Genomic DNA, 17,029 nt, shown 5'->3' on the forward strand with positions numbered 1-17,029 from the left:
GTGATACCCCAGGCAATGTCTGCCCAGTGGAAATAGGGAGGGATGAGGTGTGGCGGACGGGTTGGTGAGGCTGGGAGGCCAGATACAAAGGTTCCCCTGCCGGACTCAACCACTTCTGGCCACCTGAGCTGCAGATAATAGCAGGATGGTCCTGCTTCACTGCCAAGGCAACCCTGGCTGCTCAGGTCCTCATGGAGGTGGTGTCTGACAGCAGTGTATTTATCCTATATCACTGCCTCAGGGTCACCACCTCAAGTCCCCAAGGAGGGAGGGAGGAAGTTCATCCAGTGTTAACACCATATAGATGGAGAGATAATGGGCTGCCCGGGACCAGGGTATAAACAGACCTCGGCCTTTATTGTGCCTTCTCCAGTCTTCCCATGAGAGGCAGGGGTGGGGGGCAGAAGTGAGGGCAGGGAGGAAGCAAGGCTATTAAAGCCTTAATAATCCAAGGGTAGGAGGGAGATTGAGGGGGAAAGGACTGGGAGAAGGGGTGAATCGGCACCAAGGGAACGCCCTGGAGAAGAGGAAGGGGGAGCAGCAAGCTTGGGGTCTTTGGGTATGGCAAAGGAGAGGAAGCGGTGAGGGCAGGCGTCCAGGCCAGGCTGGGAACCCGCTCACCCGGGTCCCTGGGTTCTCCCCACAACCCCTGCGGCACGGGGCAGAGGGGAGGAGGTGAGAGGAGCCGTCACGTGGACGCCCAAACCCAGCATCCCAAACACAGACTGAGAGGGTTCCAGGCCCAATTCTGGCTGCTCATCTGGTTTCAAATGTGCTGATGGCCCCAGATGCCCACAGGAGCTCCGAAGCCGAGGGTGGGGTTCCCCAGACCCTGCCTCTGGGGCGGGCAGGCCTCTCTTCCTAGTCTGAGTAGGCTCTCTCACTCAGAGGGCAGGATGTCTTGTCCACAGTCTAACCTCCGCTTCTGTTGTGGCCTTGATTACTTTCTCATGGAGGATCAGATTCCTGAGAAAATCTTTCCTGCCATGACTCTGCTCTGCTCTCCCTGTCACCCCCAATCTGTCCTGCTCCTGCTCTCTGTGCCCCCCTTGGCCACCCCCTGCCCTGTCTCAGCATCTCATGGCTGCAAAGGTCAGGTCCCTTCCTCTCTGCCCATGGGAGGCCAACTAGCCAGGGAATGGGGTGCCCCTCAGTGCCCTGGACCCCCATTTTGGGGGCTGAAGTCTGAGGAAGCCCCTTTAGGGGTTGGCCGGGAGTCGGGCTCTGCATCTGTGGGCAGCAGGGAAGCCCGGGCCCCCCGGCACTCTGGGCTGTAATAGAAGGAAAGGAGGCGGAAGGAGGGCCGCAGCTCTTCCTGTATGCTGTCCAGGATGTGGGTAAAAGTTGGGCGCAGGCGCGGGTTCTGCTGCCAGCAGCGGTGCATCAGCTCCTGCCTGGTGGAGGTGGGGGGCAGTGTCAGAGGGGTGCACACGTCCTGCCTCCTGCACTGAGAGGGTCAATCAGTGTGATTGTAGGGGGGGATCATGGGGGATTATGTCTGCGAGGGTCACAGGGGAGTAAATGGGGGTTGTAGTGGGCATTTTGAGTTGGAGGGCTCAGAGCTGGGGATCAGTGCAAGTAAAAGCATCAGAGGAGGTGGGCCAGACTCACGGGGGTGGGACAGGTATAGGCAGGGCAGGGACGAGGCAGGGGCAGACTGGGGTGACTCACAGCTGAACGGGACAGCTCTCCAGCTCCTCTAGGACCCCGCCATCCATGACGAACTTGAGCACCTGCTCATTGGATAGGCCCTGGTAGGGTTGCTCAGCCAGGGTCACAATCTCCCAGAGCACCACGCCAAAGGACCTGGAGGACGCGGAGGAGGGCCTGAGCCCAGCACCCTTAATGCAGCTCAGCGCACCCTAAGGAGTGCACCCAGGCCTCTCCCAAGGCCCTGCCTCCACACCCCCTGAGCCCTCTGCTCCAGCCAGGCCCCACCAGACATCCGAGTGGGTGGTGAAGATTCCGTCTTTGAGGGACTCAGGGGCCATCCAGCGCACAGGCAGCAGCCCCTTCCCGCCCTTGCGGTAATAGTCTGTCTCATACACATCTCGAGTCATCCCGAAGTCTGGAAAGTGAGGGTAGACAGGGTGTGGGGCAGCAGAGCCATTCACCAGTTCCTGCCCCAGGAATACCTTTCCCAACTCTCTCCACCTCCATAGTCTCCAAGAATCCTGGAATGTGAGGGCTCAAAGGACCTCAGAGATCATCCCATCCAAATCCCGCTGCCCTCGGACGAGGAGACTGAGATCCAGGGTGGGGAGCTATCAGGGACAGAGCTGTGGGACAGGCCTGGGTCTCCTCAAGCCTCGCTTAGGGGGGAGTCACTCTACCCAGGCTGCCCCCACCCGCCTGGCCCCCTCTGTACCCCCGATCTTGACGGTGAAGTCCTGGGACACCATGCAGTTTCGGGCCGCCAGGTCTCGGTGCACAAACTTGTTGGCAGCGAGGTAGGCCATGCCATCCGCGATTTCACCAGCCATCTGGATCATATCTCCCAGTGCTGGCCGAGGGAGCCCAGGGTTGTTCTAGAGCCAAGAGAGGGGGCTAGTGAAGTAGTAACTTGAGGCTGGACTCCTGCCAAATGATTACCCCTACAACTGTGCCAAGTCCTCTCTAACTCCCCAGCCCCTCACCCAGGATCTTCCTGGTCCCTACCTCTGCCTCAGGCCGCAAAGATCGAAGATGGCTCTTGAGGTCCCCTCGGGTCATTAACTCCATGATGACCAGAGTTGGCTGGCCCTGAGACACCACACCCAGGAGACGTACCTGGGATGGACAAAGAGCCTGGTTGTAGGTCTACCCAGCTCCCTTGATCTCCCTGGCCAAAACCTTGTTCTGCTGTCACAACTGACCCAGACACCAACCCTCCTAACCCCAACCATGACCATAACCCTAATCTTGACCTAACAATGACCCTGACGCTAACCCATGACCTTAATCGATCTGACTATCATCCCAATCTTCATGATTGAATCAACTCTGACCATGATCCTAATAATGATGTGAACACTCAGTATTGACTTCCACCATGACTGATTCCAGCCCTAGCCATGATCCTACCATGGCCCTGTGATGACCCTGTTTTGACTCTAACCCCAGCCATGAGCTTTACCCCAAATAGGATCCTAACCACAGGCCCAACCCTAAACTTGATGGTGCCCTGAAATCATCTCTGATCTTTTCCCTCTTACCACATGAACTTCACCCTAATTTTGACCCTGACAATGCCCTTGACCCTCCCTTACCACATGGTGACACTTGAATGCCTTCATGACGGAGGCTTCCTTGAGGAACTCAATGCGTTCTCGTGGGCTGGCCAGCTCATTCACCGTCTTCAGGGCCACGGGCGTGAGCTCCTCTCCAACCTCAAGTCCTTGTGCCAGCCCCTCGTATACCATCCCAAAAGAGCCCTGGCCCAGTTCCCGGATTATGGAGATCTGCTCCCGAGGCACCTCCCACTCATCAGGGATGTACACTGAGAGGAAGTGGGAGTCACAGGCCAGGGTACTGCTCTCTGCCACACCTCCACCCACTTCTCTTCTCTTCTGAAGGGCTCGGGTCCCAAGGCTGCCTTCTCCAAGATGGTCTGGAAGTCTGCCTCTTCTCCCCTCCTGTCTCCCTTTCCCACACCACCCATCCAGCCACCCCCAAACCTACTATGAGAGGCACTGAAGTACTCCGGATTCACAGAGGTATACAGCGTGCTGTTTCTGCAATGGGAGGTGAGAGGGTCAGGCTGGAAGGGTCCTCGGGAAGGAAGAAGCAATGTCAGAGGACAAGGAAGAGGGACATTACAAGGAGGAAGGAAGTTACTGATCATACCCCTAGCTCTGATCAGGGTGACCCCTGGGGAACACCAAGCACTTTCCAAGCTAGTCTTGGTCCTAGTCCTGGGATCTGGGATCTGACAGGCTGGGAAAAGGGAGGACAGAAGTAGAGAAGCTGCTGTCTGCTCAGCTAGTCCTCAGAACCCAGCTAATCAAAGTCCTGCCCTCAGTTCCCTCTCATATCCAGCCCTAGGGGGATCTGACATCAAGAATCCCAGGATCCCAGGACACATCCTGAGGTCTCCTGCTTCTCCCCCTGCTATGATAGGACCAGTTTCATTAGTTCTCAGGCTAAGAGTATGGTGACCAACAGACCCAGTATGCCCAGACTGAGGGGTTTCCCAGTGTTTGGGACTTTCACTACCAAAATCAGGAAAGTCCCAGGCAAACGTGGACAAGTTGGTCCCCCTAACTGAAAGGTGTGTCTCTTTCCTCCATGCCGCCCCCAGGGGAAGAGTTACTGCTTCTAAGGAATTCCTTTCTGCTGTCTCATCTACTACCCTCTGATTGCACTGACCTTATGATGAGGGCTCAGGGAAGAAGGGGGTTGGGAATCAATGGGACTTGTCATCACCTCTTCCTGCTGTAGAAGAAACCGAGGGCAGCAAGAATGATGAGCAGCATGAGCCCCACGGGGGTGACAGTGAGAAGGACGTGCAGCCCCCCAGAGTCTTCCTCCTCTGGTGGCCAGAAGGCAGCAGAGGGTTGGGTCAAAGATGGAGAAGTCAGAAAAAAAAGAAAAAAACAATAATAATAAAAAAAGATGGAGAAGTCAGAGGGTAGAGGACACTTCTCTTTCCACAATGGGAGGTAAAGATGGGGGAGGGATGGGGTGGAGGGGCCTGTGGTTTCCACAATGGGAGATGTGTCTGGGGACCCAGGTGGGGCTGTTTGGGAGTACAGATCTGGGACAGAGGCTCTGCATACCTGGGCCAGGGATGTAGAAAGCGACACCGTCTGTCCAGGAGCCGTTGCCAGCCAGTGAGGTTGCCCGAACTCTGGCAGAGTAGTTTCCAGGGGGCAGCAGGGCCAGGTGGACGCCCCCAAACTTGGCATATCGCAGGCGGGACACACACAGCACTGTGGCCTCCTGAGGGCAACACAGAATAGCTGGCTGGGAAGAGGATGGAGGCACAAACTGGGGCTAGGTTAGGGTGTCTCCTGGGGTACCTACCTCTCCCAAGCGGCGGTACTTGATTTCGTACTTGAGAATGAGTCCATTGGGATCCGGTGGCTCAAGCCAGCGTAGGAGAACACTGCTTTTGCTGGCTGCCTCCCAGGCCACCTTCCCTGGGATGCCATCAGCCTCTCCTGCGGGACAGGGCATCAGGCAGCCCGGCCACAAGTATTTCCTCTCACCTTCATGTTCAAACCCAAGGGCTCTAAACTGGGAGGTTTGAGGAAACGCTGGGATTATGGGGACTGGGAAGGGTGAGCAAACTGCGGCCCTGAGGTTGGCGGGAGGTCAAACTGGCTAGTTGGAGCACTAATTGGATGGGGTCCTTGGGGTCGGTGTGTGGGCGGGGTAGAGCTGGGGGGGCGTCACCTACTGTGGGGCATGGTACGCGCAAAGACGAAGGTGGCAGCGCTGCAGCCCACAGTGTGCGCCGCGTGGTTGCAGGCATGAATGTCGATCCGGTACTCTGTGAAGTGGCGCAGGCCCCTCAGCACCGCTCGCTCCCGGGGCACTTTGTCCTCCTGGATCTCGAAATCCGAGCTGTTCCCCCCAAGCCGGAGGGCCCCGGCTGCCCGGCGGTGCCTCCCCGAGTCCCTAGGGAGGGCGCAAGTCAGAGCCAGGCCCCGGTCCCGGGAGCCACGCCTCTCGGCCCCTGCTCCGCCCCCGCTCACCTTTGAGGGCTCTTATTGATGGACGTCACCTTCCAAGGGGATCTGGGGAGACCGGGGGATCGGGGAGGTGGGCCCTGTCAGGCCCGCCTGGAAGGCGCCCCAGTGCCCTCTGCAACGGCGGACCGCCTCCCAAACCCACCCACAACCCAGGCCCCGCCCCCCCGCCCCCCGCCCGCAGACCCCGCTCATCAGCACCCTGGCCTCCCGGCTCTCTCGTGCCGAGACGCACTTGGGGATGGTGATGGCATTGTGTAGAAAGTTTTCAAACTTCTTCTGGAAGGAGGCCTCCTGTGCCTCCAGCGGTGGCAGGACCTGCCCAGGAGGTGGGTGCTGGCAAGCGCAGCAGCCCGGCTCCCTGTCGGCCTCGAGTTCCCCGTCTTCGCGGTCGAAGCGGGGGTCGTTGTTGCTGGTGGGCAGCCGCAAGCCTGGTGCGGCGGCGGCGAAGGAAAGAGTTAGACTAGCAGCGCCCGCGGCCCGACACCCCAACCCCTCCGGTCCGCGCCTCCTCCCTGCGCACCGCGGTGGCAGTAGTCATTGAGGTAGAGGTCGCTGTCCTCTGCCAGGCGTTGCCACAGCACCAGGTAGTAGGTGATGTTTCCGTTGCGCTGGGTCGGTGGCTTCCAGCGCACCAGCAGGTGGGAGGAGGAGTTGGACGTGGAGATGACGTCCTGGGGCACTGTGGGTGCTGGGGGTGTGAGTAGGGTACAACTGAGGGGCTGCAGATCCCCCTTTCAAATACTCTCTGGTTAAGGGCCCCTCTCTCTGAGGTCCGGCCTCCCAGCCTCTATAGGCCCGGTGTTCAGTGACCCAGCTTCTCTATTTCTGGTGCTTGGGTTCCCCCATTCTCACTAGGACCCAGGCATTTAGCTCCCAACCCCCTTCAAAGGCTTCAGCCTACCTGCAGGTAAGGTTCGGAGGTAGATGATGGGGCTTTGGGCTCCTTGGTGGGGGCTGTCCTCTGCAGTGGTCAGCGTGATGGCCCGCACAAACACTGCGTACTGTGTCCAGGGCTTGAGCGGGGTTAGGGTCACACCTGGCTCCTGGGTGCGGCTTAGGGGCAGTTCCACATCCAGTAGGTTCCAGCTCTGGGCCCCACAGGCATCTGGACCTACATGCTCTGTGGCATTCTGGAATGGGCTGAACACCCCATCCCTAGAGATGAGGGGCAGCTCAGCCCCAACCTGTTTCTAGCATCCCCCTCCTCTCTGAATCACTCCAAGACTGTCATTGTCATGCTTCTTCCAGTACGAGGGCATTCAGAAGCAGGTGTGGGTCTGCCCTTTGGGGCAGGTGCCTTGTGGGCAGGACACACTCACTGAGTGGGTCTGCTCAGAGCTGGAATTGAGCCAGGATCCCCACTATATCTCTAAGGGAGCACAGCCATAGCCACACTGCAAGGCAGATGCTAGGGGAGTTTCCTGAAAGACCTCGAAGATTCTCTGCCCTTTGAGTCCAAAGGCAGCTGTGTATAGTCCTGCAGAATGTGAGCTCTACAACCGGTGGGTAGGGGTGGGAGGCCGGGGCTTTACCTTGCAGTCCATGTTAGCATTCCTTAACGTGTGGTCCATGGCCCAGAAGATTCAGCATTACCTGAATGCTGAAGCTTGTTAGAAATGCAGATTTATGGGCCCTGCCCAGGACTAAAGGAATCAGAATCTGTGGGAGCGGGGCCCAGGAATCTGTATTTGACAAACTCTCCAGCTCCTCGTGCTAGAGTCCTTCATCTTCCACTGAGGCCTAGGAGAGTCTTGGCCCTGTGAGCAGGCCTCCCACCATTAGTATTTCTCCCTTCCTCCCAGGCCAGGCCCTGTGCTAGTGGGCAACTAAGATCTCTCCATTTTAATTCACAGGAAATGATTCCAAACCAGGTGGCTCCCATCTTCTATCTACCACAGAGGGCTAGTACTCCTCACTCCTGCCCTCCCAGCTTGCCTTCCCAAATCCATCTCTCTTCTCTAAGGAATTCTATTTTTGATCCCTACCCATGCTTTTGGAGAAGTTCTTCCTGTGGTCTAACCACTATCCATCCTGCTATGGTCAGTACATTCTCTCCAAAGAAAAGAGCAGCTGGTCCTTGGTTGTCCCTGCTCCCTCCCTTCCTCGGGCTTTAATGAAATGCTGGCAAAGATATGCATAAAACTGGCCAAATTAGTGGGTACTTCCCAAACCGCTGCTGGGGCAGGAGCATGTGGTCAGTACGAAACATTAGCATAGTGAATTGAAGTTTAATTATCCAGGCCTTCCCAGCAGGGCGCCTCTCCTGGGCTTTCAGAAATCCTGATTGTCCTCTCCTCATCACTGGTTAAGGTGAAACTGAGGCACGAAGGGATGAAGAAGGTGAGAGGAGAGAGCCAGACGTGGGCCCTACGAGGGAGTGCGACTCTGGGGTCCTGGCTTGCTGGCTCTCCACAGCCCCCCGGGGCTCTGCCCTCACCTGCCTGCGGTCGTGAACAAATTGACCTGGTCGGGCTCTGACCCCGGCCCGCTCTGGCCCCGCCCCCGCTCTGGCCCCACCCACTCTGGCCCCGCCCCCGCCACTCACGACTCCTTGTAGTACACGATGAAGCTGAGTAGGTCGCGAGCCTCCAGCGGCTCGAAGCGCTCCCAGCGCAGCAAGATACGGTCGGCCTCCGTCACGTTGGACACGAAGCGCAGGGTGCGAGTCTGGCCTGGTCGGGGTGAAGGGCGAACGCTTGCTCTTGACCGTGTTGAGAGCACCTGCTTGAGCCGCCTACTCCCAACCCCCCACCCTGATGCCGCAGCATCCCACCCCCAACGTGGCCTCTGAAGAGAACTTATCACATTGACCCCTTCAAGCGTCCCCTTCCACCCGGGAGCATGTCTGGTGTATTTCAGTGTGTGTGAAGGTCAGCGTGTGCGCGCGTCTGGGTGTTCCTTGGGGTCACATCTCTCACTGCCAGGGTGCCAGGGGTTGGGGTATTGGGCCTCACAGGCAGCTCGGTCTCCGTTGGTGCGGGGGTTGATCTCTGCCTTGTTTTGCCGTCCCTTCGTGCCAGTCACCTCCTCCAAGCGGTAGATGTGTTCCAGGCAGAGGCGTGGGTTGAAGGCGAAGTATATCTTGCCCACGGGAATGGTGAGCCCCGCAGCCACCCAGGAGCCCAGCTGCTGCAGGTTCTGGTTGTCCAGCACATACAGAGTGTAGTTCCTGGGGGAGGCCAGGGAACCTTGCTCTGCACGGCCCGTGGGGGCAAGGGGTGAGGAAGGGGGTGTCTTAGGGGTTCTTCCCGAAGGGGCTGCACTGGGGGCACAGGGAAGGAGCGGCACACAGCAGCCCACCCACACCAGTACACATGGGGCATTCATACACACCCACTCGGTGCCACTGACCAGAAATGTGAGGTCCGGCAAGTCACCCACACTCTGTGTTTTCCTCATCAGTGAAATGGGGTCAACTGTTTTTCTGCCTCCCTCCTTCCCTCATCTCACATTAACTGAGCACCTGCTATGTGCCAGGTTCTGTCCTGGCTTTGGGGACACAGGGAGGAGTGGGACTCAGCCTGGGGCTATGCCTCTCCAGCTGGAGCGCGGGCACCCCTAGGGGTACATGAGAAACCACTTGGCTGGATGGTAATTTAAAACATTATTTTGAAAAATCCTGGCTACATTAAGGGTAGGCCTCAACTGGTAAAGGTAGGAATGGGTTTCAAACCCAGGCAGTCTTGCTCTGCAGCTAAGAGGATCAGATGATAACAATTATAGCCAATACACATCGAGTTGTATGTAACTATAATTTTATGTAGTCATATATACTTTGTTTCAGGGTCTGTTTTAAGTGCTTTATACATAACAACTTAAGTAATATTCACAACAGCCCTAAGAAATAAGTAGTTATATTAACCCCATTTCACAGATGAGAAAGTTGAGGACCAGAGAAGTTAAGTAACCTACCCAGACTCACACAGCTAGTAAGTAGCAGAGCTGTTTCCCATACTCTTCACCACAGTTTTGGGAGTGTTGGGGAGGAGATGAGAGAGAGGGAACTATTTCTGACCCCTTACCCATCCACCATGGTGTCCCCCCGGATTAGTTTGAGGTTCTTGAAAAAGCCTAGGGACACGAGGGCAAAGGAGTGCTTGATTTTGAGGAAGCCAGTGATGGTCTCTACCAGTCCCAGGCTGTGCTGCAGCTCCAGCTCCAGGTTATCTGGGAATGGGGAAGACAGGGCTGGAGCAGGGGCAAGGAAAGTGATGGTTCCATTGGGAGGGGGGAGCTGAACGGGGGCCAAGGGAAGGGGGCCCTCAGGGCTGGGACCCAGGATGGTGGAAAGTGGTGCTTCAGCTGGATCATTGTAAGGGGTGTGGCCAGGAGGAAGGGTGTGGCCAGGAGGAGAGGTATGGTCCTGAGGAAGGCACTAACAGCCTTGACGAAGATTGAGGATGAGGCTCCCTTCCACGTGGGTGCAGCCCACCAGATCCTGTGCTGCCTGGACAGAGTCGATGGTCTTGGTGCCCACTTTGCACTCTTTGGGGCATAGCCCCTCGCATTTGTGGCAGAATATGCTAGGAGGGGCAAGCAGAGGATGTGGCATGAGCCCTGGACCAGTGTGGGCCTCCTCACTGCTCCAAGGGTGCCCCCCGCCCACCCGACACTCACCTGCTGTCATTACGGGTGAAGCCTGGAGGGCATTGGGCCAGGCAACTACCCTGGTGGATGCCGAAGGTGGAGGCGCGGCCAGGCACAGAGCGCAGGCTGGCACAGTGCTCGGCCGTGACGCAGCGCCAGGACTCATGCTGGTAGGTGCCTGGAGGGCACGCCCTGTGGCAGGCACCCTGGAAGTAGAGGTGGCGGCAGGCGACACAGGCATGGGGGTCTTCTGGCCGGCTGCATCCTCCCAGGCATTCAGTGTGGCAGCACTCACCCCTAACTGTGCAGGCCAGCCCACGGGGACAGGGGCACACTGCGGGCAGAGTGCTGCATTAGACCTTACCCACGCCTCCTTGGTCCTGGCCCCAGCCCCTCCTCCTGGGCTAACACTCTTAGTCTGCACCCAAATCCCTCCAGCTCAGATGACACTGGTTGCCCACTCTGTTTTCCGCAGACAGGGGCTCTTGAAGATAGGGACCGTGGCCCCTCTCTGTGACTCCTCACCTCCCACAGTGCCTAGTCAGGGGTGTCAGAACTCAGGACCAAGCAGTGACCTTGTCTATCAGGACTGCTGCTCCCCAGCCTGCTGTCCTGTCTAGGCCTAGTGCCCAGATCATTGCTGGGCATGGGGCCAAGGTGAACAAGTCAGCTTCTCCTGAGGAGTGAGGCCCAGGGCAAGGTGGGCCTGGGAGTGTGTAGAAGGAGGGACCATCCCCGGTCATTTGACCCATGCCCCTGTCCATACTTCCTCCCTCTTCAGCGCTCTGCCCTGGGTGGGAGGTGGCCCCAAGCAGATGTGGATGGGTTTGGGGCTGGGTGCCAATGGCCTGGCTACTCTGCACAGCGGCAGCTGGATGTCTGTGGGAGCGATGCGTGTGGCAAGGGTCAGCCAGGGCGTGTTGACACTATACACGAGAAGGACATGCAGCAGCTGTGTTTACAGCCAACAGGGAGATATTGGGGAGGTGGGGCCCACTGGATACAGCAGGGATCTGGTTACTCTTCTGCCCTCATGCTGAGGCATTGGGGTGAGGGGAGCTGACCTCCAGGAGCTGCGTGGAAAGAGCCCCAGCTTGGGGACCCCAGATCTGCTCCCAGTCTCTGAAGGTCTTCTTTCCCTCCCCTATAACTTTCACTTCCTCCTCCAACCATCCCCTCCTTATTCCACTCCTGCTTTTCTCCACTCTTTCCTTCTGTTTCCCCTCCATGCACCTTACCTCCTAAAGAAGATCCCACTTCACATAATTTGTCCTCACCTGCCCTGTCATTCATCTGTCACCTCCTCCTTTCTCCTTCCACCCAGCTCCCAACCTTCCCATTTCAATACTGCCGGCCTGTGCTGTGGCCATTTTTATCAGAAGCATAGAACTGCTAACATGGCCCAGGCACTGCTCTAATGTTTTACAGAATAGCTCATTCTTCATCACAATGCTCTGATCGTTTTACAGATGAGGAAACTGAGGCACAGATAAGCTAAATAAACATAGCTGGTAAGTAGTAGAGCTGAGATTCAAACACAGGCCAGTCGGCTTCGCTCTTGCCCACTGCCCCATACTGCTTCTTGTGCAGCTGCCTTGTACCCATTCATGCCACCCTTCCCCTCCTCACCATGTCCAACTTATTTACTGTCTCTCCATAACTACCTGATGCTGTCTTGTGCCCACCCCTTGACTGCCTTATGCTACATCAGTTGTTTAACTTTTCTGAGCCTCAGTTTCCTCATCTGCAAAACTGGAATAGCAACAGCACCTCCCTCATAGGATGAGTGAGGATTAAAATAAATAGTGTCAGCAGAGTACTTACCCATACCATCTTACAGCCAGCCAGCCCCATTTGACCCTGCCCCCTCTGTGCCCCCTAGTCGTGTTCTGTGCCAGTGCCCACCTCTCTGGCAGTGGCTGGAGGTCCAGCACCTGTAGTCGGTGTGCCCGCTGAAGGTGGTCCTGGCACAGGGCTCGCCAGTGGCGCCCAGCACACCGGGGCACACGTCGGCACACTCCTCGCCCAGCTTGTTGCCCACAATGTGGTTGGCGCCAGGTGAAGGCTGCAGCAGGCCCCAGTCAATGGTGGAGAGGTGGCAGAGCTCCTGGTTCTTCTCCACGCGCACGGCCCCACTCAGCACGGCCCCCAGCGCTGGCAGCCCCACGTCCCGCAGGTGAGGCATCTCGAAGATGACCAGCGCGTAGCCCAGGAAGAGGCGGGCACCGCGGATGACCGCTAGGTTGGGGAAGAGGTCACGCAGGCTCTCCAGGCCATAGACACGGAAGAGCAGCAGGTAGTCGGTGACCTGAGTGAGGCGTGGGAAGCTGAGGCCACGGAAGTCCTCGCCAGTGGCTGTGAACATGAGCAGGATCTGCAGGTGACCCTCCACCACGCTACAGTTTTCCAGCCGACGCAGCTCTGCCACCTCTGAGCGGATGTCCAGGCTGGGGCACACTGTGGGTACAAGTGCAGGTAGCCCTCAGTACCGTTTGGGCCAAGCACCCCTTGCGTGACCTGCTCCCTGGGCCTCAGAGGCCTCATTGGCAGCTTGGAGGATCCCCACCAGATGAGCCAACATGGACAAAAGTGAGCTCCTGACCTTCCCTCCCAAACTCACGTCCCCTTCTCAGTTGATTGCAACTTCATTCTTGCAGTCAGACTCCGAAGTTAAAGCCTCCATGATTCCTTTCCTTCTCTAACCCCTGTACTCTGTGGGCTCTACCTTTAAAATATATCCAGAGCCACCCGAACTGCTTTCACCATCATCTGTTCCTGGCTTTACAGTAATAGCTTCCTAAATAGTCTCCTCACCTCCACCCCGTCCCCTCTTTCTTCTCTCCTCCCCTCTATAGCCAGAGTGGAAACACAACGCACAAGCTGGATCACTCTCCTCCACTGCTCAAAACTCCCCAATGGCTTTCATCTCGCTGATGAAAAGCCGACGTCCTTACCACAGCCTACAGGGCCCCTGCAACTCTCCAACTTCACCCGCTTTCTCTCTCGTCTTCAGACACACTGGCCACGTTGCTGTTCCTCAAACAAGCTAGCCAAGCTTCTGCCTTGGGGTCTTTGCACTTTCTGTTCCCTCTGGCTAGAACACTCTTCCCTCTCAATGGCTCCCTCACCTCTTTTAAGTCTTTGCTCAGATGTCACCTTCTCAATGAGGACTTCTCTGACCATCCTATTTAATATGGCAACACTCCCTACTCCCCTTCCTACTTTTTTTTTTTAATAAATAAATTTATTTATTTATTTATTTTTGGCTGCGTTGGGTCTTTGCTGCTGCGCGGGCTTTCTCTAGTTGTGGTGAGTGGGGGCTTCTCTTCTGGCGGTGCGTGGGCTTCTCATTGCGGTGGCTTCTCTTGTTGCGGAGCACGGGCTCTAGGCACGCGGACTTCAGTAGTTGTGTCACGTGGGCTCAGTAGTTGTGGCTTGCGGGCTCTAGAGCGCAGGCTCAGTAGTTGTGGCACACGGGCTTAGTTGCTCTGAGCCATGTGGGATCCTCCCGGACTAGGGCTCGAACCCGTGTCCCCTGCATTAGCAGGCAGATTCTTAACCACTGCACCACCAGGGAAGTCCCACTCCCCTTCCTACTTAATTTTTCTCCAAATGCTTAACACTGGTTGATATACAATTTACTTATTTATTTTGTTTATTGTAAGCTCCAGAACGGCAGGGATCATTGTGTAATTCATTGCTGTATCCTTGGTGCCTGGTATAGTGCCTAGCACGAAATTGTTGCTCAATAAATATTTGATGAAGGAATGAATGAATGAAATCTGTGACTGGGAAGCAGTAGTCTGAGCTTCAGACACTCCACTTCTCTCCCAGGCCTGAGAAAGCTAGATGCCTGGTCCCTGCACCTGTTTACTCTCGAAGGGACATTCCGTGGCTCCCATTGCCAAAAGTTCAAGTTTAAATTCCTCAGCCTGACATTCCAGGGTGTTGATAAACTGGGCCCCGCTAATACCTCCAGCCTCAGAAGAGTTCCTTGGCCTGCCAACACCCTCAATTCTTGTCCTGAAAGCCTCAGGTCAAGCCCCCACCTTCCCTGACCCTCTGAGTTAATCACTTCAGGCTCAGCTGCACTTAGTCCAGCATCCACACCAGAACACCCGGGGTATTGCCCCAACATTGCTTTCTGTCTGTCTGTCACCCCCTCCAAGGAGGGAGGCTGCTGAGGGTGGGACCCTTGTTAGTCAGCATCCCCACATGGTGCCCAGTTCAGGGCAGGAACCACTGGGCACTCAGGGGTTGTGGGTTGAATCGATGGACATCTGGATCCCAAGTCCACTCCTCCCTCAGGGACCTGGGTGTGTCTGGCTTCTTTGGATCGCAGGGCCCCAGCCCCCCTTTTCTTTCTTTCCCCAAGGCACGTAGGACCATTCTCCTAATGGGCTGGATACCTGGTCCCTGCACTCACTTCTCCCAAGGATACCTTCCATGGTCCCCACTCAGGAAGATTCAGGTCTGAATCCTTCAGCTTGCCATTCAAGTCCTGCTAACCTCTCCAGCCTCCACTCCCTCCCTTCTTACCCAGCCCTCAAGAAACAATGCACCCATCATACATACCCAGGCCCATCCCCTGATGGTTAAAAGGGGGTGGCCAGGCTAGGCTGGCCCCCTGGGGCTTACTTCACACCTTCTCCCTGTTGTCATTAGTGGTCCCTGTGCTTGGCTCTACCCAGCAACTCTGTGAGTGTGTGTGTGTGTGTGTGTGTCTGAGCACATGCAGGCACACATGCACACACACAGAGAGGGAGAATGAGAAAACACTTCTAGTCCCTCCAGGCAAAGGCCAATCAGGCTCTGCAGGCAGATGGGGGGTTCTCTCAGGAGCCCACATGCCACTTCCCGTCATGCCCCAGCCTTTCTAGGGCTCCCCTGATGGGAGTCATTTGGAAAAACAAATCTACGACCTACACAGGTTAACCCCTGCCTGCCTCCCCTCAGGACATGGTGGTGTGCAGAGCTGCACTGGGAACGGGACATCTGGGTCCCCTGACCAAACACCGCCCTCCCCCGCCCCCCTGCCCCCAGGGCCGTGCTCCTGTCCTGACAACCATGCTCCTGGCTGGCATCTGCTGTGCCCTGTCCTGGCACAGCAGAGGAGGAGGGGAGGGGTGGAGGAGGGGAAGGGTGCAGGGGGTGGGGCTATGCCTTGCAGGCAATGCCTCTGTGACTAGCACTCTTCAGGGGACCCCCTGCCCCAACCCATTCACATCACCCCTCTGTCTCTGCAGGAAACGGAGACCCTGCTCTGCCCCTGGAAGTCCCCAGTCTGAGGGCATCACGGGACCCCCTCAGGCAGGCACAGAGAACTGGATTCCTGAGCTTCCTCAGTCTGGAAGGGAATGGTGGGTGTGGGGAAAGGGACATCTCTTCATCCTTCCGCCTTTGAATCTTCCACTCTCAGCACTTTTTCCTCTCCCTGCCAAGCCCCCAGCACCCTCATGAGGGCCACTTTGCCTACATGGTCCCAACCCCCAAAATGCTACACATGGGAAGTGTTTAGCCTGGGGACTAATTAAAAGAAGCCTCCTACCCCAGCGGATGGGCCCTCAAAGTGGGGGACGTGGGACAGAACCTGGAGGCAGGAGCTCAGGACCCCAGTCTCGTTTGATCTCTCAGTTCTCTGAGCTTCAGTTTCCTGTCTGCACAATGGGTTCAGTTACTTAATGGTGCCTGGTTTTCAGCTCCCCTTCCCATCCTGGCCCCTTTCCCATTCAGTGGCTCTAGAAAAGACCTCTAAGACTAACCCCCTCATTTTGATTCTCATTCAGGCTTTACTGGGATCACTGTTTCATAAGCAGGAATGGAGGACATCTATTCATCCCTGTTTCAGGGTCCTTCTCATTTCCCAGGGAACTGAGAGGAAAACACCCATCTCCGGGAACTAAATGCTCCTCCTGGTGGGAAGTCCTTCTGAGACCTAACCCCAGTCTTCATGTCGAAGTAAGTAAATAGATGTGTTCTGGCTGGAAGCTCAGTGTTTGGCCTCCCAGTCTGCTGGAAGGGAGATGGGGCTCCAGGAGACAGTGCTGGGGACTCACCCTCGCGAGTGTCCAGGCTAAATCCCAAGGAGAGGAGGATCACAAGCAGGCAGGCTACCCATGGCCACAGACTGGGCACTGCCATTGTCCTAGTCCTGCCTTGTGCCCAGTCCTGGCTCTTCTCCAGATGGCTCCAGGGAGGAGAAGGACCTGACAGGCCCTAAGGGACACAGAGATGCAAGCTTCAGAGGGAAGGGGAAGGGAAGGGGCAGAGTGACAAAGAATCCCACACAGAGATGGCAGGAGACAGAAAAAAAGTAATGAGAGCCACAGAGACACAGACGGTGACAGGCTGCTGGAGCCAGAGACTCAGCGTGAACACAGAGACAGAGAGATGAGGACAGAGATGCAGACAGCAACGGGGAGAGACTCAGAGAGGCTTCCAGGGAAACAAAGTCACACAGGGTGCAGAGCAAAAGGCAGCGCAAGAGGCCGGTCAACCCCGAGGGCGGAGCAGAAGCCCGGGGAACAGGCAGAGGAGAGGAGCGGGGGGTCCCGGGGAGCGCGGGACTCGCCGGGGACAGTCTCCCCGGATCCCTCCGGGCGCGCTCGGCTCCCCAGCGCCAGCTGGCCGCGCTGCCGCGGTATCTCCCCGGGTGGCACGCAGGGGCCGCGCCCAGCTCCCGCCTCCCCGCCCCAGACCGAACGGATTGGTTTGCTGGGACCTCTCGGTTCTCTCCGCCCCTCCCGCCAAGCCAAAATATTTAGCCT

General features: G+C 56.9%; 1 protein-coding gene across 1 annotated transcript; it reads right to left on the reverse strand.

The window, feature by feature from the left end:
* Nucleotides 1-356: 356 nt before the first annotated feature.
* On the reverse strand, nucleotides 357-16,888 carry INSRR (insulin receptor related receptor). The gene is made up of 22 exons (XM_059934157.1): nucleotides 16,319-16,888; nucleotides 12,168-12,719; nucleotides 10,293-10,596; nucleotides 10,056-10,198; nucleotides 9,698-9,842; nucleotides 8,630-8,844; nucleotides 8,221-8,347; nucleotides 6,577-6,815; nucleotides 6,196-6,363; nucleotides 5,908-6,103; nucleotides 5,679-5,720; nucleotides 5,381-5,601; nucleotides 5,005-5,141; nucleotides 4,758-4,920; nucleotides 4,405-4,510; nucleotides 3,661-3,713; nucleotides 3,249-3,478; nucleotides 2,659-2,769; nucleotides 2,369-2,528; nucleotides 1,939-2,068; nucleotides 1,672-1,806; nucleotides 357-1,394 (listed from the first exon to the last, which is right to left on the reverse strand). The coding sequence occupies exons 1-22, from the start codon at nucleotides 16,401-16,403 to the stop codon at nucleotides 1,151-1,153; spliced, it is 3,906 nt and encodes a 1,301-aa protein (XP_059790140.1). The 5' UTR covers nucleotides 16,404-16,888; the 3' UTR covers nucleotides 357-1,150.
* Between the last annotated feature and the right edge of the window lie 141 nt (nucleotides 16,889-17,029).

Source organism: Balaenoptera ricei, chromosome 1 (genome assembly GCF_028023285.1).
Source record: "Balaenoptera ricei isolate mBalRic1 chromosome 1, mBalRic1.hap2, whole genome shotgun sequence".
Classification (NCBI taxonomy): Eukaryota; Metazoa; Chordata; class Mammalia; order Artiodactyla; family Balaenopteridae; genus Balaenoptera; species Balaenoptera ricei.